The 24116-nt window shown below is 50.2% G+C and overlaps 1 protein-coding gene across 1 annotated transcript in view; it reads right to left on the bottom strand.

The window, feature by feature from the left end:
- Nucleotides 1-879: 879 nt before the first annotated feature.
- The window catches only part of CGNL1 (cingulin like 1), a 116119-nt gene continuing 92882 nt past the window's right edge, over nt 880-24116 (bottom strand). Inside the window, exons 13-19 of the mRNA XM_034994795.1 lie at nt 21946-22107; nt 18771-18860; nt 7062-7145; nt 6224-6348; nt 5189-5297; nt 4725-4888; nt 880-3668 (exon numbers count right to left, since the gene is read on the bottom strand). Coding sequence (XP_034850686.1) covers nt 3536-3668; nt 4725-4888; nt 5189-5297; nt 6224-6348; nt 7062-7145; nt 18771-18860; nt 21946-22107 — 867 coding nt within the window. The 3' untranslated portion in view covers nt 880-3535. The remainder of the gene's footprint in view (nt 3669-4724; nt 4889-5188; nt 5298-6223; nt 6349-7061; nt 7146-18770; nt 18861-21945; nt 22108-24116) is intronic.

Genomic DNA, 24116 nt, shown 5'->3' with positions numbered 1-24116 from the left:
GAAGCAGAGAATGATAACAGAGAAATATCCAACCCCTACCTGCTGCTCCTGGCTGACCCTCAACAGAGCAGCCATAGGTCATGGAGGGACCCCAGGGCCGGCAGGGATCGGCCTCCAGAGGACAGGGCAGAGACTGTATCTGAGGATGAAGAACCAGCCGTGTAGGTCCCTTTGTGGAGAAGGAGCCCTTTCCTGTAAAATGGGGACCCTGGTACTTGCTGTCAGCCTGCTATCGATCAAGAGAGATCATGCGTCAACTCTGATGGTAGGAGAACACATTTTAGTTTAGGAACAAGGAATAAACAGGGCGTGTCTGTTTATCCTCAGTTATGAACGCACTTCCCATGTTGCCTTTTTCTGCAAATGGGCAGGCTGGATTTCTCAGAACATCACTATCTGCAGGCATATTAATTCTCCCAGTGTTTACCACGGACCCGCTCCCATCCTTCTAATTTCAGAAACTGGTTCTGGGCCTGAAAGGCCACCACGTTCCACTTCCTCAGGCAGCCTCCAGCCATTCACCTTGGCTGTTTCTTGGTGGACACGGAACCAAGCTCTGGAGAAAACAAGGGAGTTAAAATAATGGCAGAGTCAAGATTCCTGTCGGATGACACCATTTATTGAAAGGCAATCCTGCTTTATCCAGTTCACGTACATGGAGGTAGCTGCCCACAACATCTCTTCCCCATGACAAACCAAAGCAATCAAACATCCCCAAAGCTGAAGCACAACAGAATAAAGCTTCTTGCATTTGTCAAAGGACACTCCGAAGCAGGAAAAAAAAAAATTATAAAGATATACGATGATTGTCTCCTCGGCATTGCATTAGGCCACATATTGGTTTATTAAATAAAATATTTTCTTTTTTTTTTAAGCTAGCTAAATATTCTTGAGTAGGGTTAGTTCTTAAAATAATAAACAGGAAAGAAAATGAGTATATAATAAAATCAAAGAATGATAGCATGTCAGAGCTGGAAAGGACCTTGAGCCATGGTCCTCATGTATTCCAGGCAATCTTGCGCTCTGAGAGCACACGCTCCGTCCCCCATCAAGGTCACCCCCGTCAAGGTCACCGGGGCAAGAAGAGTGAGGACTTGAAAACATCTCTCAAGGCCCAGTCCGATGTTCTTCCCACCCTGCTACCCCGCACGCCTCACCTCCAGCACCAAGCCCGTGTAGGCTGATGCCTTTGTTAACATTTACAACGGCCCATCTTTTACCGTGAGGATGCAACCCTCTAAACAGGGATCTCTTTTCTCTTTCCATGGGCACTTTTGCCTCTTGCAGCCTGGTGACCACGAGGAACTGCCAGAAACAGTGACTTTCTCACAAACCCCAGATAGACACTCGCCCCACCCCGTCCCTCCGCCAAGTTCTTGCACCTCTGACCTTCTCCTGTCCCACCTGTAGTTATGAGCAGGCTGAGGCATTTGTGGGCAGACTTCTTGGCATATAGCTAATGACAGTGAGTGGAAGCAGCAGGGAAATCAGAAATATAGTGAGGGTCGGAGAACCCCCGGGGAATTCCAGTGAATCAGGCTTGTTGTGTCCCCAAGAGGACAGAGGCGCTCCAGGGCTGGGTACGGAGGGGCTAGGCCTCGGCGTCCGTTTGTAGGACTACTGTCCTGCACTCTAGGAGGGCATTTGGGTCTGTTTTATTCACTGCTGTATTCCCAGTGTCAAGGACTGTGTCTGACACATGGTGGACGCCCAATCAATATTGGCTCAATGAATGAATGATGAAAGGGAGCAATCTCTCTGCACCTCAAATGAATAAGCAGAGGCAAGAACCACTCCAAGCCAGGAGAGGTGGGGCTCCCTGTCCTGTTAGGGAGGCCGGGGTGGGGTGACACGTGCCCTTAAAGCAGGCTGATCACTCTGAATCCTGTTCAGTGGGCTCTGAGCCCTGGTGTAGCTAGGGCACTGAAGCTCCCTGCTCCTCACGGTAACTGTCATGGAGTTCTCTGGTCCATGGGCTATCCGTCTCTTAGGATACCTGGGGATACTGCCAACCCAACTGAACACGATCCTCTCCGCCCCCGTATACAGACACATCCTACGAGGTTCTCTCCCTGGCCGTGGCCCTACTGAGCTGCCTGCTCTACACCCCGGCCCTGACCTGTGGGGGCCCGGCTGTGCCTGGACTCGGCCTCTGGGAGGTGACACCAGGAAGGCCAGGAGGAAGTACTGGGATACGACAAGACTGCAAGTTCCCAATTCCACATTCCCTGTAATGCTGCCCCAGCAATGTAACCTCACCCAATTCCGCTTCCTTCGTGCCTTGTGCCGGCCCACGTCCCTCCGTCCCAGGAAGCCAGAAGGAGCCTTCCAGTCTGCACCTCCTGACTTTTTTCCCCTCACTTTCCTGACATAAACTCCAGATCTGGCTCAACATCCCCCTTGTCTACACATCCCCCAGCTTTCACGAACTTCCCTCTTCCTTCCTCCCCACACTCACACGGGCCCGCTTACCCCCTCTCCTCCCTCCCCCCATGACCTTCCTGGACACCGCCCGCCTCTTCCTCACACCCTCCCACTCCCTACCCAGCAACCATCGGCCAGAGGAGGCTACCTGGAGGCCTGACGTAGGTGGACAGGAGGAAAGGACCAGTAAGAAACGACAGGAGGACCCCAACCCTCCAGAAACCACATGATTTGTCGAAAACCTTATTTACGAGTCTCCCCACCCCAACTGTGGAAATGAAATTGCAGTTGGTGACTGGGAATTGGTCTCAGCATGGTTCAGAAATTGTAACAACCTTCTAGATAAAATAAGTAGGCAGGGCCACAGATACCCATGACCTTCTGACTTTCTCTCCCTCCGTAAGTTGTTCACCAAGACCACTTGAACTTCTCTTCTCGGGATTAACTGTCCCTTATCACCACGACAATTCCTTTTGTCCAACTCTGATGTCAAAAGTAGTCTGTATTCTACCCTCTCTCTCTCATCTCTGTGTCTTCATCCTTAAAACCTCGTAGCTCCATGTTTTAAAAAATAAGAAGAAAGATGTGTGGAGTTTACAAACAAGCCATCCTACAAGCTTCTGTAACATTCCACAGTGGAACAGCTGCAGCCCAGGAGAATCTGGATTCAAATATGTGCAGTCTATGCATCATCTCCTCCCCCGCACAATGGCTATTAAATAACAACTAGTAGCCTTTTGGACCCTTCTCCTTGGCCAGGGAGGGAGGAGGGCGCAGGAGCACCGTTGCGAACAGTGCGGCAGACAGCTATGCAGAATCTGGGCTTCCTCCCACTGAAATAGAGCCTCCAAACCCACAGTGAGTGGTGGTTCCTATGCCTCAGGCGCCAACATTTAAACTGCTACCTGTCCAAGCGAGGAGAGGTGCGCTACCAACTCAGAGACCCCGGGAGGAATGCAATGTGGAGGAGTCGGCCTGTTCTGTGACGAGGAGGTGCACGGGTCTCAGGTCTCGGCTCCGCATAGACGCTGCCTCTCCTGCTCTCCGCTGCGGGTGGCTGGCTGCCGGGCCCTGCCAGGCATGACGGGCCACCGCAGCCCCGGAAGGGGCCTCACATCTGGCTGGTGGCGGCGCTGTCCTTGGGGAAGCTGTGGCTCAGCGGCACCTCGTGGAGGCTCCCCCCATCCGTACTGAGGTCATCATCATCCGTGTCGTCCAGCACCTTGCTCGGCAGCTTCTTAAGTCTGCCGAAACAACAGGGGGCATGTGTCCTGGCCCTGGGCTGCAGTTTGTCTCTGATCGGGGATGAAGGAAGGGTCTGGGGTTCCCATCTCTCCACCCCTCTGGCTGCCACGGAAGCACATGAACTGGTCTGCACCTGACAGTTCCTTCAGCAACAGGGAGCAAACTGCCTGCAGGCGGCCGGTGTTGCCAGGAAGGGCTAGACGGGGCTGGAACAAGTTCAGTAGGGCTTTTTCCTTTCGCCTCAAGCTACGATATGTCTCGTCAGGGTGCTGTTATTGATCCCATCTTAATTAAAAATTTTGATATCTTGTTTACCATGGGTTGTTTGCATTCACTTTATATAACAGCGCATGAATTATCTATCTTGATTACTAAGATTTTTGGTGCCCCCTTAAATGGTGCACCCTAATGCCAGCCCTGGGGCCAGGCTCTTAATAGACAGGCCCTATTTATAGGATTCTCACCGGGCTGGGGTCTTCTGTCCATTTACAAGAGAACCACCTGGGCTACCTGCATAGTCAGCCTCTGGGAAAGGCTCAGCTCTATGGATGAGCATGAACTTAATCTCACCCTGTACCCCAGTGACCCTGGGGCAGGGAAAGTGACCCCCACCCCAGGCCCCTTCCAGTCATGGCAGGGGGACTTTAGAGGCAGCTCTCTCCTGAGATCAGGCCCAAGAGAGTCTAGTCTTCATGGGGATATGAAGCCAAACCTTATCTTTTTTCTCCCTAAAAGCAGGACTCCTAAGGACTGGTCTAGAGGCTGCCCCCTCCAGGGTGGTACGAGCTAGGTCTCCTGCTCTGAGCCTCAGTTTCCCCTTATGGACAAGAGGGATGAAATCTGTCTGGCTGACAGCAGGGGATTGGTATGGGGAGGACACATGTGGGGTGACCTAAGTGGATGTGGCCACTCTCGACTCCAGGATGCGATAACCCCGAGAGGCAACAACAAGGAACTGGAGTCAGACACCAGCAGTAAGCATGCCCTGACAGCGTCGAGCTCTCCTCAAATGGCAGGGGGATCACAGTCCCTGCGGGGCCGCCACACTCGCCCACCTGAGGTCCTTCTTCATGGCATTGAGCTGTCCCTGTAGCTGCTCGTTCACATCCATCTGCTCCTCCAGCTCCCTCTGCAGCTTCTTTTTAGAACTTTCTAGTCTGTCGATCTCCTCCTCAGCCTCCTCCACTTGCCGCTTCATGGCTTTCAAGCGCAAGCTCAGCTGCATTGGGAGAGAAGGCAGGTTGAACGCCGGCTGGTCACCCAGCCCAGCGGGGATGGAGAAGAGTCCAGCACAGAGAGGCCTGCAGTCCAGCCGCATCCTCCCCAGGCGACCAAGAGGTGGCAAAGAGAGCAACCGGTCTCAGCTCCGGGGCTGAGGGTTGCTGAACCCCCTGCTAAAGTAGGCTACAAAGGCCCCATTGTTCTACAATGTACCTGGGGAGAGGGGAAGACAGGACTCAGTCTCTACAACTCTATCACCCACCCGCAACAGAAAAATCTGAGAATAAGGGTCCCTCACCTGGTCCTTCTGATCAGTCAGCGACAGGTGCTCATCATCCACCTGCATCACCAGCTCCTTCACCTTCCGCTCCAGCCGGCGGTTGCTGAGCTGGAGGCTGGCCCGGTCCCTAGAAGGGCAGGGGGAATAGAACCGAGGACCCTCTCATCCAGCCCCACAGGAGGCCCTAGCCAGGCTGTGGAGGCAAGGAAGCTCCAGCCAAGCGGCCTGGTCAACTCGTGGCTTAGGGTCGGAGACATGCAGCGGTCAGTCCGGGAAGAAACGGGGGCTCCATGAAGGGAAGTGACTTGCCCGAGGCCGCAGAGCCAGCAACAGGCAGAGCTGGGAATGGAGCTGCCCTGCGTTCTTCCAGTCCCAAGCTTTACTTTGTAAGGCAGAGGGCCCCCGACTGCCCAAGTATGAGCGGCATGGGTCTACTCTAGGCTGCTCCAGCCCAGCCCCAAAGTCCTACTAGGAACGGATCATGTACAGTGCTATATGCACGCACACCTCACCCCTGAGGGGCCAAGAGTAAGAACAGAGGCGAGTCAGGCTCAACCGGGTGCTCGCTGGCCCTCGGGCTATGATCTCGGAGCCAGATGCAGAGAATCTCCTGGAAAGGAGGGAGGCCCTCTGATCCCAAGCGTCTTCCACCCACTGTGGGGGTCCTGCCCATTTCTGAGCCAGCACTGGGCCTCTGCTCCAATACCTCTGGCCCCTGGGGTAGAGTGGACCCCCTGCCTCTAATCCAGCTCAAACTCAGTAGCTGATGAGGCAGCCTGTCATTCCGAGGGGTGGAAAGGAGCAGCCAGCACAGCGCGGAAGCTGTGGGCTCAGGCGTGGGACGCCTGCGCTAGAGTCCGCGGGCCAATATTCAGCCCGGCTACCTTCCCCAGTACTTACTGGCACCGGTCTTGCTTTTCTCGCCTATTGTACTTGCTCCACCTTCCTCACAGGAAGGCTCATAAGGACAGGAAGAGGCACAAATGGGAACGTGCTCTGCAGTGTGGACACCACTGCTCACCGGGCCTCCGCACCTCGGCTGGCCGGGCTCACCTCTCCTCGCTCTCCAGACGGTCCTCCAGCTCAGCGATCCTGGCCTCCAACTGCACCACCAGCCCCTCTTTGCTGGACCTGTAGGAGCCTTCCAGGTGGATAATCCGGCTCTTTAAGTCCTTGTTCTAGAATCAGACAGGGATGCTGTGAGGGGTTGTGCGTCTGCTGTGCTCTCCGTGCAGGGAAGAGTACAGGGTGGAGCCAGCACGTGGTCAGCAACTGCGATGAGCCCGCCCTCCACACGGGATGCATGGCCCTGGGGGACCAGGGGAAGCCGGGCATGTCTCTAGGGACAGGCCTTGCACTCCACTCCTGGCATGCTGAGAAGAGATTCTACCACATTCCCTCCTGAGCCCAAGTGAAATCTTTGGCCGTCGTAGGACTCCTGGATGTCAGGCAAACATGCATGGCCTTGTTTTTGTATAAACCTATGGGGGGGAGGTGGGGATGGCAGGAGAAACAGGCTCCTTCACCAAGATCATATAGGATATTCAGTGAAGAATTTACATGAATAGCATGTAAAAGAAACGATTCCAAAACAAAATAAAACAAAACAAAAAAAAGAAACGATTCCAATAAGCTCTGTTGGCAACTCATGGCCCCCATTTTTCATTCCCTTTATGTCAGAATTTAGCCCTCTTAGGATCTAGAAGACGCCACCCGCAATTCCTCCTCCCTAGCTGTTCAACCTCCAAGCAGATTTAATATTATTGGGAAAACCTCTCTGGAAAAGGCCTTCAGAACACCTCCACCTCTCAGGTGAGTTAGGCTCCAGAGTTCTTGGGGTGCCATGCAAAGGAGACCCCACCGAGGGGGTCTAATCCAAGACCAGCCTCACCTGCCTCTCCAGAGAAATCTTGTCACACTCCAAGTCCTGCTTGACAGCTCTCTCCTGCAGGAGCTCGCTCCTCATCTGCTCCATCTGCACCAAGGAGAACAAAGCCCAGCAGTTAGAGGGGCTGTCTCTGTATCCTTCGTGTTGATATGGTCCCTGGGTACCGAATTCCAACCACCAAGCCAGCTTCTCTTCATCATGCCATCTCCTCTTGGGGGCAGGAGCTGTTTCTTAGATATTCTTGGTTTCGTGATGATTGCAAAGACAACGTTACAAACGACGGTAACGGTCATAGCAAACCCTGCTGTTATGGGCTGAATGGTTGGCCCCCCAAAAAGATACACTGAAGTCCTACCTCCTGGTACCTAAGATATGACCTTATTTGGAAACAGGGTTTTTACAGAGGTAACCAAGCTCAAACGAGGTCATTAGGGTAGGCCCTAATCCAATATGACTGGTGGCCTTATAAAAATGGGAAATTTGGATTCTGGGACAGACATGCAGCCAGAAAAGACAGCCACGTGAAGAGAGACACAGAGACAATGCCACGTGAGGACAGAGGACTGGAGGAAGGCATCTATGGTCAGGGAATGCCGAAGAGCCAGAAAGCTGCCCGAAGCCCGGAAGAAACAACAGAGAATTCTCCTACAGGTCCAAAGAGAGCAAGGCTCTGCTGATACTTTGATTTCAGACTTTTGGGCTCCAGAGTTATGAGATAATAAATTTCTGTCCTAGGCCACCCCATTCGTGGCACTTTGTTACAGCAGCTCCAGAAAATGGAATCACCTGCTTAGCACTCCACAAGCACTATTACTGTCCCCACAACAACCCCAGGAAGTAGGTAATCCTATCTCTGCGGAGGGCACTGGGGTGTAGAGAAGCTCATCAACTTGCATGGTGCTCAACCATCCCGGCCAACTCGCCCAACTCGGAGGATGTTCTCGGGGCACAAGACTTCCGATGCTAAAACTGAGCATCCGGGCATCATTCGTCCGGGGATGATTCAGTGATCCAACTTGCCCGAGATCTACACAACTAGTAAGAGGGGGAGCGAGCACTCATCTGAGTTCCTGACTGCTGCAGGGTAAGTTCAAACTTTGGGAAAGGCTTCTACACTTAGCATATTTCAGACGCTGCTAGATTTCTCCCTTCGTGTACCAGAAACAAAAGTCAGCAAGAACACTGGGCAGCTCTTGGTGACCTGGCAAAGGCTAAACGTTACTGAGGATTTCGTCTATGTTAATAGGAAATGAGCCTTGGGGTGCCTGGGTGGCTCAGTCATTAAGCATCTGCCTTCGGCTCAGGTCATGATCCCAGGGTCCTGGGATCGAGCCCCGCGTCGGGCTCCCTGCTCTGTGGGAAGCCTGTTTCTCCCTCTCCCACTCCCCCTGCTTGTATTCCCTCTCTTGCTGTGTCTCTCTCTGTCAAATAAATAAATAAAATCTTTAAAAAAAAAAAAAAATAGGAAATGAGCCTGGTGGAGCAGTACCCAGAGAGAAATCCCGTGGCCTGCCTCTGTTCCCCAATCCCCAGCGGGCTTTCAGCAGCAGTGACATGAACCCCAGACCCTGTTCCCAGGACTGTCCAGCAGAGGGCAGCCTGAAGAAGCTGGGAGAACTGACCACGTGAACCAGTAAAATAAAACCACCCCTTCCTTCATAAGGTTCAGCCTGGGTAAGAGGTGCACCCACGAGTCCCTGGATGCCCGGGGTACACCTGTAACAGTCTCACTGGCCTGGTCTCCACTTGCATTTTCACCACCTGCACAAGCACCTGAGTAAAGGAACAGCCCACCCCTCCCCCACCCTCTGCCTGGAGAGCAAGACCTTGCAGGGTGAGCCAGGGATAATAAGAGGAAACGCTGGGACAGGCTTGCATCTGCTCCCGTCTCCCGCTGTCCCTGCCACAGTGCATGCAGGGAATGACAAGCAGCGTGGTGTGGGTGGCCCAGAGTGGGTGACAGGGAGGGCTCAGGAATGAGTCTGGTGATGGGCAGGACCTGGACCTGGAGAGGCTGGGACTCTGCCCACAGGTGAGGGAGTATCTGTGTGGTCAAAACAAAAAAAACGCTGACATTTTTGCATTTCTGGCCAGCAGGCTTCTAAGTCAAGGGAATTCAGAATTCTACAGCAGGGGACACTGACGCCCAGGGCAGGGATACATGTGACCAGAGAGAGCAGAACTAGAACCCAGGCCAAGCCTACTCACAGCCCACTACTCCGCCTGCCCTGGCTCTCTGGACCAACTTAGTGCAAAGGCCTCACACGGATCTAGGGTTCAAATACAGCGGTCATGTAAAAACCAAGACCTGGGAAGAAGGCAATCTCCTTAGGGCACCCTTGTACGCTGCAGGGAAAAAAGTGCCAGCAATGCTAAGGGTCAGCCGGCAGAGCAGGGAGAATTCCGTCCGTGGCCCGGCTCCCACCCCGCCTGGCCCCAGAGCCCTCGAGAATCACCTGTTACAGAGGTGCTGGAATATTCCTGTAACTGCCACATGAGCACAAAGTCCACAGCTAACGAATGCGGGCTCACAGCCCCACTCTGAGCACGGCCTCCAAACCGGCCGACGCAGCACACGGAGCACGGAGGACGTCAGCACGGCTGGGCCACGGGACTGCCATGTGCCTCCCGGGGGAGAGTGTTCTGTTCACCAGAACACGGTTAAACTGTCACTGTGATGGGAAGTCATTCCACAGCTGAGCAGCGGAGGCCTGGCTTCTCCTCTGGCTCTGAGTTCACTTGTGTGTGACCTCAGCCACCTCACCTCCGGGATGCAGACTCATTTCTAACACAAGGCACTTGAACGAGATAGCCTGTGAGGGCCCTTCGAGGTGGCTGGTCACAGTGAAAGCACATTCTGGTGGGTGCAGAGTGGCTCTCCCCGCGAGGAAGCCAGAGGCCCCTGCCCCCATCCTCCGACCAGAGTAGCCGCCCCATCTCTCCAGGCACTGAGGAGTGTCCCCAGAAAGGACACGAACGTACTTGCGTGCTGGGGGACAGCTGGTCTTGGAATGACGGGATAGGTGACAGGATGAGTTCGCTCCTTCGACGTTGGCAGCCCGAGGACACTGACAAAGACCAACACAGGACCTGCCCTAACTGTAGCCTCGTGGGGGACAAACGAGTAAGTCCCATATGTGTGGCGCATGGCAGTGGTCACAGCCCAGGCATAGAGGGCCAGGGAAAGGGCCCCTCAGCTGTGACCCACCTGAGAGGCCAGGCTCAGGCAGGGTAGAGAAAGGGGCAGGAGAGGGAACACAGCTTCCCAGACCAGGGCCACCAGTGAGTCAGAGTGGGAGGTAAGCAAGAAGATGGGGTGCTCGAGAAACAAAGCACCGGACTAGACACGCAGGGGCAGGAGACAGGCAGGTTAAGAGAGAGGGGACAGGGAGCAGTCCCATGGGGCCTGTTACTACATGGTGACCAGAGAGCTTGGATTGCACTTACTAAAGGAAGTCTTAAGCATTTTTACAGTGCTGTTCCTTTAGTCCTCCATCTCCCCCCCCCGCCGGAGCAGGTAGGTCCCGTACCAGCCCCATTTACCCTAGAGTCCAGGAGAGGCTGCAGACAGGTGCAGAGATGGGATGGCACCAGCTGAAGCCACGGGCCTGATGAGCTCCCCAAGGAGAACTGTATGAAGAATGAGGAGGCCCCAGAACTGTGCCCTGCGGAGCACTCCCCCTAGGGGAGACTGGGACGAAACCAGGATACTGCCCTGTCCTGTAAGCCAAGAAGGGTGAGGACTGAGGAAGGTCAGGCAGAAGGAAGCCCGGGGAAAAGCGCCTGAGCTGGACAAGAAGTCGGCTCTGGAAGGCTCGGCAGAGAGGGGAACCCAAGTGCAGAAACTGGGAAGGTGCCGGGCACGAAGAGGTGGAAAAACGCCTTTCCTCGAACTCCAGCGGTGACGAGATGACAGCTACAACTGGAGGGCTGGGGATGTGAGGGCCCCAAAGAGGGCTGTAATAGAGGCGCCCCACACCTATTAGCAGGCGAGGGTGAGAATCACGGAGAAGGGAAAAGTTACAGACGCTGGACAGTGATGAGAAGGGAGTTGAACAGGGAGACTGACTGTGTATGGGGAGGGACAGGATGTAGGCCCGGTGCCGGGGGCAGCATGGAGTGGGAGAGAACTTTCTCTGAGCCTCTGAAAGACAGCATAATGCAGGACTTAAGGGAGGCAGGCTCCTGTAGCTCAGAGGCATGGGAGGGAGGGAAAGGAGCGAAGGGAAGGGAAATTATTTTTCCAAAAGTGGGGGATAAGGAAGAACTGTGGGCTTGTAGAGAGAGAAAGAAATTTAGAAATTTAGTTGTTGTGAGGCATTAGGCTGAAAAATACCAAAAGACAATAAAAGGCCGGCAGAGTGGAGACAAGGGTGTGGTTGTAGCTATATATGGCATCTGCTTTTAGGGGGTCAGGTGGTGGTTTCTGCAGCTGTGCTCCAGGCCTGAGGACCGAGGAGGGAAACATCAAGAATCAAAAGCCCCGGGTGATATGCCCGGGGCAACTGCGAGTGTCCTGGGCACGTCTGGGCCTATCAATCCTCCTGCCACTCTCTGAAGCAGATGTTATCACCCCATTTTCCAGGTGGGAGGTTCAGGAATGTTGGACGCAGCTTTGGGATTCTAGCCCAGGCTTTCTGGCTGAAAATCATTCACTCCTTTTCTCCCTCTCGGCAAACGTGGAAGACCCAGGTCTCTCAGTGAAGGGCAAATCGTACAAGGCAAGAGCGTTCGGGCGGGGACTTCCACAGTGGAGCGAGGCAGAGAAGCTGCAGGGAGGGGCTCCGGGACCACCAAGGGGCCATGCAGCGCTGGGCCCAGACGGGAGTTCAGGAAAATCCCTGTGACTCCAAGCAGCAACCAGTGGCCAAGTCTAGCTCCCTCAGTGCCACTGACTGGAAAATCTGGGTCCCGCCAGGACACGGGCCTCCCAGTGCACAGGAGGGCTCAGGGGGGCAGCATCCCAGAGGTCTCCTCAGGTTCAAGACCTCCCTGGAGGGGCACCTGGGTGGCTCAGTCGGTTAAGCGGCTGCCTTCAGCTCAGGTCATGATCCGGGGTCCTGGGATCGAGCTCCGTGTTGGGCTCCCTGCTCAGCAGAGAGTCTGCTTCTCCCTCTGCCTGCCGCTCCCCCTGCTTGTGCTCTCTCTCTAACAAATAAATAAATAAAATCTTAAAAAAAAAAAAAAATCTCATTGCTTAAAAAAAAGACCTCCTTGGAGAGCCCCAGGCAAATGGTGATACTCCAAAAAAATCCCAAACAAAACAAAACAAAACGTCACTATTTATACTCCCCTACATCTCTTCAAAAGATGGCTATTAAAATGGAAGTGCAAAATAAATCAGAGTGAAGAACAGGAAGGAACAAATGTGCAACCATAAAACTTAACAGTTACTGTGACGGGGCTGTCCATTTTTTCTTACTCTTTCGCAAACCAGGCCTTTTAGCAGGCATGCGAGGCTTCCTTCAATTCTTCAAAAAGGACAGCCTGACAGAAAATTCCAAAATAAGCCCACTACATGAAGCCTTATACAAGGAAGACCTTGTGAAGTGACGGACAATGCTCCCAAGGCTGGGTTTTACCGTAATCCAGAAGTGCTTTAGCCCTGTCAATACAGTGATCCCTAGGACTGGTCCAGTGACTTGAGCCCACAATGGGAGAAGAGAGGAGAGGTGAGAAAAGAGGAAAGGGGAGGGGATGGGAGAGAGGCGAGGAGGGGAGGGGCAGGGAGGGGAAGGAAGGGGAGAAGAGAGGAGGGGAAAGGAGAGGAGGGAGAGAGGCAAGGAGGGCAGGAGCAGGGAGGGGAGGGAAGGGGAGAAGAGAGGAGAGGAAGGGGGGAAGAGAGAAGAAGGGAGGGGAGTGGAGGGGAGAGGGGGGAGAAGGGGCGAGGAGGGGAGGGGAGGGCCGGGGAGAGAAGGGAAGAGAAGAGAGCCGCTGGCTTGGCCAGCTTCCTCCTGTGGACCAGAGAAGTAAATCTGTGGCTGGGAAAACATTTCTTTTATATAAGCTTAGTGCTTTACATGTCGTTTACCCTTCAACTATACTAAATAGACCAAACAAAAACTTTTCCAGTCAAATTAAAAACAGAACAGGAGCTGAAGGCAACAGTTTATCAGAGCTGGATTGGAGAAATGCTAAACCCTGAGCATCTTGATCGGAAAGAACAGTATCAGATTCCACTGGGTTTTATGTCAGAGGCACCCATGACCTGAGCCAGCTCTCAGGATGAGACTCAGCAGCCTTCCATGTTAATGAGAAGCCAGAGATATTTATGATTGCTAATAACAATATTTTGCCCCATCACCTGTGTTTACCATTGGGCTGTAGAGGGCCTTGGGACCTACACTCCTGGCTGGTATTAAAAACACCAGGAAGATCCTCAATCATAAGAGAGGAAAACCATTATTAACCAACTATACACATTGGGTTTTAAGCCGTCCATACAATCGGAGCCAGGTCTGAGACTAAGGAGCATTTCAATTAAAAGAAAAGAAGCTCCATAATTGATGGTTCAGTCACTGACTGCAAAGGAGCCTTACTTCCCAGTACCATATCCTGCCGGATGCATCACCCTGGTGCAGACTGAGGAGCAGGTGTGAGCCAACCACCTGGGAGCAGTTCCAAAAAGGAATGCAGGGGTCTGCAACTTCATCCACTGGGATTTATTCTGTTGTTGCCAAGGCAACAGGGAAGCCTTACTCAGCCCCTGGAAGGATCATAAAGCCACCCAAAGCTCTGGAGTTGGTGTTTTTCCTCTTGTCTGCCTATATTAGAAGAATCATCTTTCCACTGAGCTGGGTCATCATAGCTTCCATGGCCAAGAAAACGCCTCTCCATTGAGGCCCAGCCCAAGTGTTAACTGTTTATACTCAACCATCAGGAACAGCACAGCAGCGCCCAGTGAACTAGAACACGTTTAAAACACACCAATGCTGGGCCTCTCTTTTACTATGTAAATCCTGGACTCACTGGACAGTCAAGAGAAGATCATAAATCCTCATCCATATTAAAAGACACCATGGCCTTATTGTTAACTTGTGAAGAGAGGCCCCAAATGTATCTGGGGAGGTCTTTACCAGTCTTAAGTCTGATGTTGGAATGATGGGAACAGGTGGGAGGCAGTAGGCTCTGGAGTCAAATCCTGGCTTGGCCTCTAAGCTTCAGGACCCTAGGTGGTCACTTATAAGCAGAAACAATGACACAAAAGCATGTAAGCAGGGCACACAGAGCCCAGCACTTAGCAAATCCTCCGTAAAGATAGCAATTGTAAATGGAGACACGGTTTTGGAGGAAGGAGAGAAAAAAGGATTTCTTTGTATTTAAACAGACCAAAGCCGGTGAAATACCCACTATTTAAATCAATTTGCCTTCAACTTACAAGCCAGAACCCTTCCTGAATCAGGTGAAACCATGTTTGGGTGAGAAAACAAATAGTCCTCACCTCTGTTTTACAGAGTAGATAAGACATGACTTTATCAAGTCTAAATTCATCCCTTCTCCTTCATGTTAGTCAGATTTGGAAACAAAATTCAAGCATCCAAAAAGTTTGGGGAAAAAAAAATTTGTTAGGATTTCCTGAACCCATCAGTCTGAAAAATTACATCCTGAGCATGTACGGAAAAGAACGGCTGGGAACTCACAAATAATGCGCCCAGCATTTACTGAGTGTCAAATGTATGTATAAGAACGGGGGAAAAAAACATACAAAGGATAGGATGTTTGATCTCATAACTGCCTTTTCTATTCTCTGTCCCCGAACAGCCCAGTTGAGCTTCCTCCTGGTCTCCCCTTCTGCTGTCCTTACTCCCAACCCCACTACATTAATCTTTTAAAATACCCCGGATGCCTCACTGTCTGCTCTACAACCTTCAATGGTTCCCCACTGCCTTCAGGATAAGGTCCATTCAACACCCTCAACCTGCCTCTCCAAACTTATCTCCTACTATTCCCTTATGGAAACCAGAAACCTATCACAGTATTCCGTTCATTGTCCCCCAGACACTGTAAATATCCTACTTTCCAATCCTAATTCACACTATCCATTCTGTCTAGGATTCCCTTCCCACTCCTTAGTTTGTCTAAATCTTACCCTTTCTTCAAAACTAGCTCCAGGTTCACCTTCCTCAAAGAACTCCCACCATCACCCCTTGCTATGATGGCCTTTCCTTCGTGAGCTGCCTGAATCCTGCACTTGGCATTTAGTATCTGTTGCTTTTTCTTATTAATCATCCATTTTGGGGGGCATCCTCCATCTCTTCAAACACTCACGGACAGGGGCCACTTTTGATCATCTCTACAGCCTCACCACAATGCCATTTATGCACACAGGAGGTATCCAGCATACCTTATGAGCACCGAGCACTGGTAGAACCCTGTTTGGGGAGTCAGGAGATTTGAGGCCAGCTCTGCAACTGACCACCTGTGTGAGCTGGCCAGATGGGGGGGGGGGGGGGGGGGGGGGGGGGGGGGGCGTGATGATGGGGCTGGGCCTCAGATCTCTTGTGCACTGCACCAGAAGTCTGGGGAGAGGAACTTGGAGGTCCTTGCCAGATCTAAGATTCTGTGAAAAGGGTTGGCCATTTGCTCATATTGCTGGAAAACCTTCCCCCCCGCGCCCCCAGCTTTTCTACCTAAGCCCTGCCACTAAGACTAGGGAAAAAATGAGAGATGTTTGGGGAAAGCAAAATTCAGAAGGGGAGCTTATAAGAATGCAGAGTTTAAGTAAGAGCTGTAACCTTTTTCCTTTTCAATTTAAAGAGAGCAAGATCCAAAAAGTCTAACTCCCTACGCCTTCCCTTTTCAGTGCCTGGAAGCAGTTTGCTGAGCTTCTGGGGCTGATGCTATAAATCGGGTTGGAGATACCAGACAGGCAACATTTCCTGTTCTTTAGGGGATGTCCCTGTTAAGGAGGCATCATAGGTCAGTGTTTGGGGGGGGAGAGGAGAAGGGGTCTTAGGTTTGGAAGTTTCCCCTCTGATTCTGGCAGGAAGGCAGCAGGTTCATGGCCCAACAAGTTAACGTAAGCGGATCAAAATTAGGGCCCGACTATCTATACCCAAGGCCCTTCCTTGGAACCTTTACTTTAAGAGGCAAAAAAGAAGTCTCAGATTGACCCCAGCATTGAATAAGAATTAAATGTTGTCCTGTGAGGCGGGTATTCAGTCAACCCAGTTCTCTACGCTACCCTTTCTCACAAATCCAGAGATAGCAAAGGCCAGAAGAGAGGCCTTACCTCAGGAGTTTTGTTTTGTTGTTGTTTTAGCAATTCCTACAAGGTGAACGTGACACTCCGTTCCTCCACTATGACAGGCACCAAGTTTTACCCCTCAACCCCCCACCTCAGGGAGGGCAGGGACAAGAAAGGAAATAGAAGGGAAAACAGAACGAACAGGGCAAACAGGCTAGAGGCTGTGGAGCCCTCCCTTCGGGCACTCAGCTCAGACACAGGGAAGGATGGGGGTTCGAGGGACTCATGACACTTGGCTAGACACAGCCTTGTCAGAGTGGCTCAGTGTTGGAATCTGGAGAAGAGCCGCCCTTTCACAGACTATAATAATAGTCTGTGATAACGATAACTCCTCTCCCCCACCCCAACACTGACCTGTGACACCTCCTTAACAGGGACATCCCCTAAAGAATATGCTCAGAGAGGCTGGCACCTTCCTGGGACTCCATGGGGCTGGTGCAGGAGTTAGGCCAGGCACTCGCAAGCCCACGTTCTTTCCAGTAGACCAAGTTCGTTCCCTTAACCTCCTCCCTGGGCTCACTTCACGTTCTTGGCTCAAAGTATCTTCGGCCATGGCCACATGACGGAGTGCAGCTCTATGTGTCACATGCTCAGGTGAGAGGAGAAAGAAGGGGACTGAGTCATCAGTTCTCTTCAGGCTGGGCCATCAGCTGAGCCAAGCAAGACAACCACTTTCTGGTTCATTGTGTCTGTGTTTTGTTTTTGGTGTAAAACATGGGGCTCGGGAAGCCTGTTTTGCCTGCCTGGTTATTGACAGGGTGACAGACTTTGCCACCGTTCCTCCCTGCCTAAGCCACGAGCAGCATTAGCAAAACGAATTCGTGGCCACTTCTGTTATCATGAATGCTTAGCAGATCCTGAAATGCCCCATGGCCCTGTGGGGGCTCAGCCACACTGGCAGGAACGCGTCACCAAGCAACTTTTATACCAGGGAAAGAGCCTAACAAAATGCAGACTTTAGTAAGAACGTACAAGGGCTCAAGTGTCAAGGTTGGGTGATCCATTTGAGGTTTCCATGAAAGCCTTTCCCTAGCTTCTGCAGCTCCGGTTGGCTGGGCTGCTCCCCCTTGAGCAGGATACTGTTAGCATGGCTTTGGAACTCGTAGACAGAACTGAACCTGAGGACGGAGGTTCGGATTGGAATTTCTCCACTCTCAGAAGCAAAACAACACAACTGTCTTACTTGTTTGCAAAGAATCGGTCAACAGGGAAACAATGGAAAAGAAGCCAGTGATTTCCCTTCAACTTTGAAGAGGGGCTACCATCATGGAATGGCATCATCCCCAAGCATTAGAACCTCCAGTTCTTGGTTGTCCGGAGGTGGTGGAAAAGTGGGGCATGTGCCGAAGTCGAAGAGTGACCAGAGGAAAGAGCTTCTTGGGATAAAGAAGATTTTGCCCAAATTAACTTGTATTTTAGATTTTTAATTTTAATCCTTTATATAGATAAAATTTCCTCATTTGTATTCAGCCTCATCCAAGGCTTTTAGGTTTTGTTTGCATTGCTTAATTAAGAAAGTGCCCAAAACAAATCAAGAGGTGAAGAACTTTCTGAATGTCTATGTATGGTTTCTCTGGTACCATTTTCAGAAGCCCAGCATACAACTAAGTTGTCACTGAAAATACATCCCTTCAGAGGTTTCTACAGGTAGCCATGGGTGTCATGTAAATGAAAGGCTGAGATTAGTGAATATAGGTTCTTTTCAAAACTGTCACTACGTATTCTGAATATCGTCCCATAATGCTTCCCCATGTGATCTGTCAAATGGTTTGGGCAAGGCAACCATTGAAGGGAACCACCACTTCCCAATGAGAGGACTCCCTATCCCCAGGACAGAACCCAGCTGCTTTAAACTTTTTTTTTAATTAAAAAATGGAAACAAAATTCAAAAACCTTCGGATTACATGGAGTGTCATTTAGGAAATTAGTTCTATTATCTACAGTGTGAAGACAGCGAACACGGTCCCTAGCTGCCTCCCAGTGTTGCTGTACAGATCGAAGGTAAGAGGAATTCCTCACCTTTGAAAACTGCAAAAAGCATTCACTTGGAAGAGGTTGTTAATGTACTGTGAATGCTTCATAGGCGTCTGTATGGCTATTTAGCTTGTAAAGTTCTTAAAGGAAAAATCTGCATCATGTCCTCTACTTTCCATGGCAACCCAATTTCACACAATTGTTTGTTGGACTAATGATTCTTAGAGCCTCTGCTCTAAGCAGAGCAGTTTGCCTATTATGGCTAATAGACTGTTACCTATAATCACTCTGGAAACTTCCACTTTGTGTGCTTTATGTTATATACTACACCTCCCTCTTCATGGCTTACTATGGTGAACACTACCCAGCCTTCCATCATTTCTATAAGGCAAGAACTTTCTTCCCTCTTCTAGCTGAATCCTTGGGTTTCACTTCTCACATTTCCTTTTCCATGAAGGACAATCCATTCATCATTCAACTACATACAGCACCTGTTCCCTGCTCCGAGTGATCCTCTCAGACAGCAAATCTGAGTTATTTCTTTCTTCTTCCAGTTCCATCTCCAGCTGAGACACCTTGTCCTAAGAAAGAAGGAAGACACAAACATAGCCCTATTAAACTCACACTGACCCAGGTGGAGTGCAAGGACGGCCCTGGGGAATGCAAACCTCAAAGGCAGATCAGAGCTGAGTATCACTAGAGTTTAGGGAAAGGATGCATCTCCTTCTCATACAGCCCAAAAAACCGAGTTGTATTGCTTTCATAATGTAAGATGTAATTGTGCATTTCAAAAATACATGAAAGGAGACAAAATATTACCCCGAGCCCTAACATAAGCCCTGTGGATATTTTAGCCTGTTTCCTTCACATCTTTTGTCCCCCTTATGAATCAGTAACTTTACAAAGATCTACCTAGGCCTAAGGTCCCCAAGTTACCTGTTAAAAGGCAATGTGGGAGCTCAGACATCATCCAAGACACATTTTTCTAAAAATTCCAAGCTCTGGACAATGCTTTCTCTCCCTCCTGCTCAGAGTTTCCGAGAGCCTTGCAGGAGTAAAGGCTACAACTTACTATTGCCCCCGCCTGCTTTTCTGGGACACCTCACACACTTCGTGCATTAGGCAGTCAGTCCCAAATCTGCACCTGAGTAACCCAGAGATAGCGGTGGCTCAGTCATTACAGAAGAATTGTCATTTCTGTCTTCCTTGCTGGCTCCTCATTTAACACCACTGAGTGCTAAGAGAAAAGCATGTCAAAGTAGCTGCGTGTATGAAAAAAGAGGCTTCTAACACAAACCACCCTACCTAGAAATAGGGGCTTGTAAGGTCTATGCACATGTTTCTCCTGTCACTCGCCAATGTGTCATATGTCTGCGTTAACTGAGTGCCATACTTGGTAAAAAAGCAATCGGCATCGTGAGTTTTGAAACACGAGTCTGCAGCATCTGCACGTAAACACTGTCTCTGCAATTGTCAAAGTGGGCTGGCTGACAAGCTCTGGACGCTTCTGTAAAGGCCAAAAATCAGAGCTACTCACGTGAATGAGTAAATGTCTGTGAATGCCTTCCCTGCTGGTGAATGAAATCTACAGGGAACCCAGAAAGCTCTCTCCCGTGAGCTGAGAGGCTCGAAGACCAACTTGGAACAGAGCACCGGGTTCTGCACTGACCCTCCTTTTTTTTTTTTTTTTTACATTTTATTTATTCATTTGAGAGAGAGCACGAGAGGGGGGAGGGTCAGAGGGAGAAGCAGACTCCCTGCCGAGCAGGGAGCCCGATGCGGGACTCGATCCTGGGACTCCAGGATCATGACCTGAGCCGAAGGCAGTCGCTCAACCAACTGAGCCACCCAGGCGCCCTGACCCTCCTCTTTGTTCCGTGGTCCCTGACGCCTCCGAGGCCAGCTCCACTCGTGGCAGAAATCACCGAGGGTCCACAAGTGCTTCTTTTACGTAAAACAGCCACCTGAGTCTCTGATCCTACAGAAAATGCCCATTGTTGAGAGAGCTCTTGAGTCCAGAGAATTAATTTGTTAAGTGCTAGTGAAGGAACAGGCAAGATATTCATCACAGCAAGCTAGTCCTGCCAGCTACCTCTGAGGGGAGGAAACACTCCTCCAGCGAGCTGCTCTGGTAGGGCCTTGAGAGCTATTCATTTTGTCATTAATGGAGAAATATCTAAAATAATGCCCAGGGGCAAGGGAAGCTCAGTCATGTCACTGCTTCTAGACCTTGATTTGGTAAAAGGAAATGTTCTTTCTAGTCAGAATATTCTAGAAGAAGATGACAACCCAATGTTTAGCTAAAAGCACCTCCTCACAGGCCTCTCTTCCTGTCTAAAATCTGTACTATTCAAAACCCACCAAGAGCATTCAGGGGCCCAGGTCAGGGGTCATTACACCAAAGGTTCTCACACCGCTGTCCAATGCAGCTTTAGCTTGCTTTGAACCAGATTGTTTGGGTCCTTGAAAAATCACTTCCTAGTTAACTGGGTTGACCTTAGCTTGCCTTAAAATGACCCCCTCTAATGAGATCAGAAGCAGGAACAATAGCAAAATACACAGCAATCCTACAAAAGGACAATAAGACTGTAACCAGGTTATTCTAGTGTCTAAAAGGGGCCCATCTAATAAAATCTTTAATGGTTGAAATATCCCTCCCTGGATGGAAATTGCTACTAAGTCCCCTGGAGGTTTTAAAAGTTATTTTTATTTATTTGCAAAATTGAATCAGAAATTCCATTGACTTTAAATTCAAACCATCTCTCCCTGTCCTTGAGCACTGTCTTTTTACCAAAACCTTGACAATTTTAACTTCTCCCATAGGTCTGGGGCTGATTCTCCCCCTCACTAAATTCCATTGGGATGTGGGGTATGTGTGTTTTCGGGGGGGTGTTCTGGTTTGGGGCTGGTTTTGTTCTTGAGGATTATTCTTTTGTATAAGTTCAGGTGGACTGATGTTAAGATTCCTCCTGTCCTGCTCAGTAGCTTGTGCATGTTTTGATTCTATTACTTGATTCATATTTTTCTACCATGTTGTGAACAGGTCACCCCCAGCTGGTGACCCCAGTGAGCACATTCTGACATACTGTCTTAGACTATGTACATATGGTGTATCCAAAAATGAACTGAGCCACAGTTTGCTGCTAGCTTTGGCAAAGCTGGATCATGGGACAGAAAAAAAAAAAAAAAAAAGGCCAGAGTTAGGAGACAAGAACAGAGCATGCGGTGTGACAAATGAGAGCTGGGTGTCCCCAGGAGTTAGGTGGTTCGGGTCCAAGGCACAGCTCAGCCCCTCTCTAGATTTGCAGCCGTCTTGTCTCCTCTGTAGTTGGAAGCACCTCCCAAAGCAACCAATAGAAAATGCACTATGTGCCCTTATGTAAAATCACCTGGCCTCTTTCCGGCTCTGTTTTGCTTCCTCTTCAAGACAATGAGGGCACTGTGCTAAACTGTCCCCATCATTCCTTTTGGCTCTGACAACTTATGAGTCTATGAACTATTAGCTTCTTCCTCAAATCAAGAAATGACTTTACTAATGTCTGGCTGTTCCAGAGAATAAAAACCGAAGGCATCCCAAAGGCTTAGGTGTGCACAGAGAGGTCACTTCTCTTGTGTCCCATGCTTGCCCTGCACAGGCCCCGGCTCACACTCGCATAGCCTACAGACCTCCATCTGCTTGACGAGTCGGCTTCGGTCGTCTTTGAGGTGACTCTTGGCCTCCAGCTCGTACTCCAGGTCCTTCAGCGTCTGCTCCAGAAGTTGCCTTTTTGTGAGCGCTTCATCCTGAGCTCTCTGGTAGTCCCGTAACTCCTCCTCCATCAGGCGCATCTAGAAGGAGGAGTGGGTGGTTACCTGGGCTGCATCAGGAGAGCATCTGGACAGACAGTGCAGAGGCTGACCCCAAAGATGATCGGGGGATGCCCACATACTGCAGTCCAGAAGACCCTGAGCCAGTTCCAGCTCCCTCTGGGCCTCAGTTTCCTCTCCTATAAAAAGCAGCAGCTTCCTAGCTACAGGTAGCAAACCACTGAGTTATAAATTCAATTTAGTAGATGTTGGCCAGCATTTTGAAATTTAGTATAACAGAAAATATCAGAGTAGAATACAAATAGATATTGTTTTGTGAAACCTTTGTACTAGACACTCATACATTTGTATGGATGTACATATTACTGGGTTGCGATGCGGGACGTAGTTCTTACTATATAGGTCATGGCCAAAAACACTTGAGAGCCACCGAACTAGGTAAGTGCTTCCTACAGTGTGATTTATGACCCACCTGTACCAGCATCATCTCAGTGGGAGGGCCAAAATGAGGGGAAAATAAAAATGAAATTAATGACCCCAAAACAACTCGCAAGCACAAAATCTAATAATATAAGCATGCACATTAGGTGAAACCATCTGCTCTCTAGAAGAAAATCCTAAATCAGCTGTCATAATCTACAGTGTTCTTTTCATCCACAAGGTGGCACTGAACTAACAGCTTTGAAGAAAGTGCAACAAACAGATTGCTACGCAAGGGGGTTGTCCCTGTTTTCTACTTCGCTGGAATCTCCCCGAGGGGACCAACCACCTGTACGTGCTCCTCATACACCTGTGTGGATTGATTCAGTGAAGACCAAGACTATCTGTTTTGTTTCCAACTTCCTTCCCTCTTGGAGCTGGTATAGGGTATTGGGTGAAGGCACCGTCTTAGGAATAACTAACTACACCAGGGGTTTAGTTCCTTCAGAGAGTATATGACAGTGAGTGGCAAACTCCATTAGAGAACAGCATCTTTTGGGGGTGATTTTCACAGAGAAGTTGGGGAAGCCTCAAAGATAGTCTGGTGTTGGGGGTGGGGGGGCACCAGGTTAGGCTAGTTTCAGAAGCCCAGTGGCAAAACTTTAGGAAATGGGTTCCTGGAAGCTGACAGGAACCCCTGACCTTTCAATGAGAACAGCACAGCCTTGAAGAAGACCTCTCCAGATAAAGACCGTCATCTGGTGTAGTGGTAACTGAGTCAAGGGCTCTGTCAAAAAGAATACTCAAAAAAAAAAGAAGAAGAAGGTAGCAGGAGGGGAAGAATGAAGGGGGGGAAATCGGAGGGGTAGACAAACCATGAGAGACGATGGGCTCTGAAAAACAAACAGGGCTCTAGAGGGGAGGGGGGTGGGAGGATGGGTTAGCCTGGTGATGGGTATTGAGGAGGGCACATTCTGCATGGAGCACTGGGTGTTATGCACAAACAATGAATCATGGAACACTACATCTAAAACGAATGATGTAATGTATGGGGATTAACATAAGAATACAAAAAAATTTATACTTAAGTAAAAAAAAAAAAAAAGAATACTCAATGAGGCCATGCCCCACAGAACACGGATAGTGCCTGGGATCCCAAGCACTACTAGCTACACTAGTGCTCCCCTGAAGTAGTCAGAACTGCCCTTCGCTAAGTGGGATTCAGACAATAAACCAACAGTGAACTCCAAGCCTTCATTCTCTAGAGATAACCTTCGTCAGAACTTCTCTGGCTCCACACCAAAGGCAAAACATGTCAAATGTCTATTTCTCTTAAAGCAAAGAAGGCAGTGCTTTGCCCCTGAGGATAGACCGACTCCCTGCCCCTTTTATGTTAACAGACAAGCTTTATCTCAGCTCAACCAAAACACAGGGTTGGGGGCCGTGAACAGAGGTGAGCTTGAGTTTTTCAAGGATCCAGGGTGACCCTGGCTTGTCAATTCACTTTTGTTTTCACCAACTCCACTGACTTCCATAGCTGGATACAGGGCAGTATCTGCCTGCAGTTTCCTTCCAGAACGATGAGGTGTCCATTTCTGCCATTCAGACGG

The sequence above is a fragment of the Mirounga leonina genome, unplaced genomic scaffold (assembly GCF_011800145.1).
Source record: "Mirounga leonina isolate KUSES-001 unplaced genomic scaffold, KU_Mleo_1.0 Mir_91, whole genome shotgun sequence".
Classification (NCBI taxonomy): domain Eukaryota; kingdom Metazoa; phylum Chordata; class Mammalia; order Carnivora; family Phocidae; genus Mirounga; species Mirounga leonina.
Note: the sequence above shows the minus strand (reverse complement) of the source record. Positions and strands in the feature narration are given on the sequence as shown.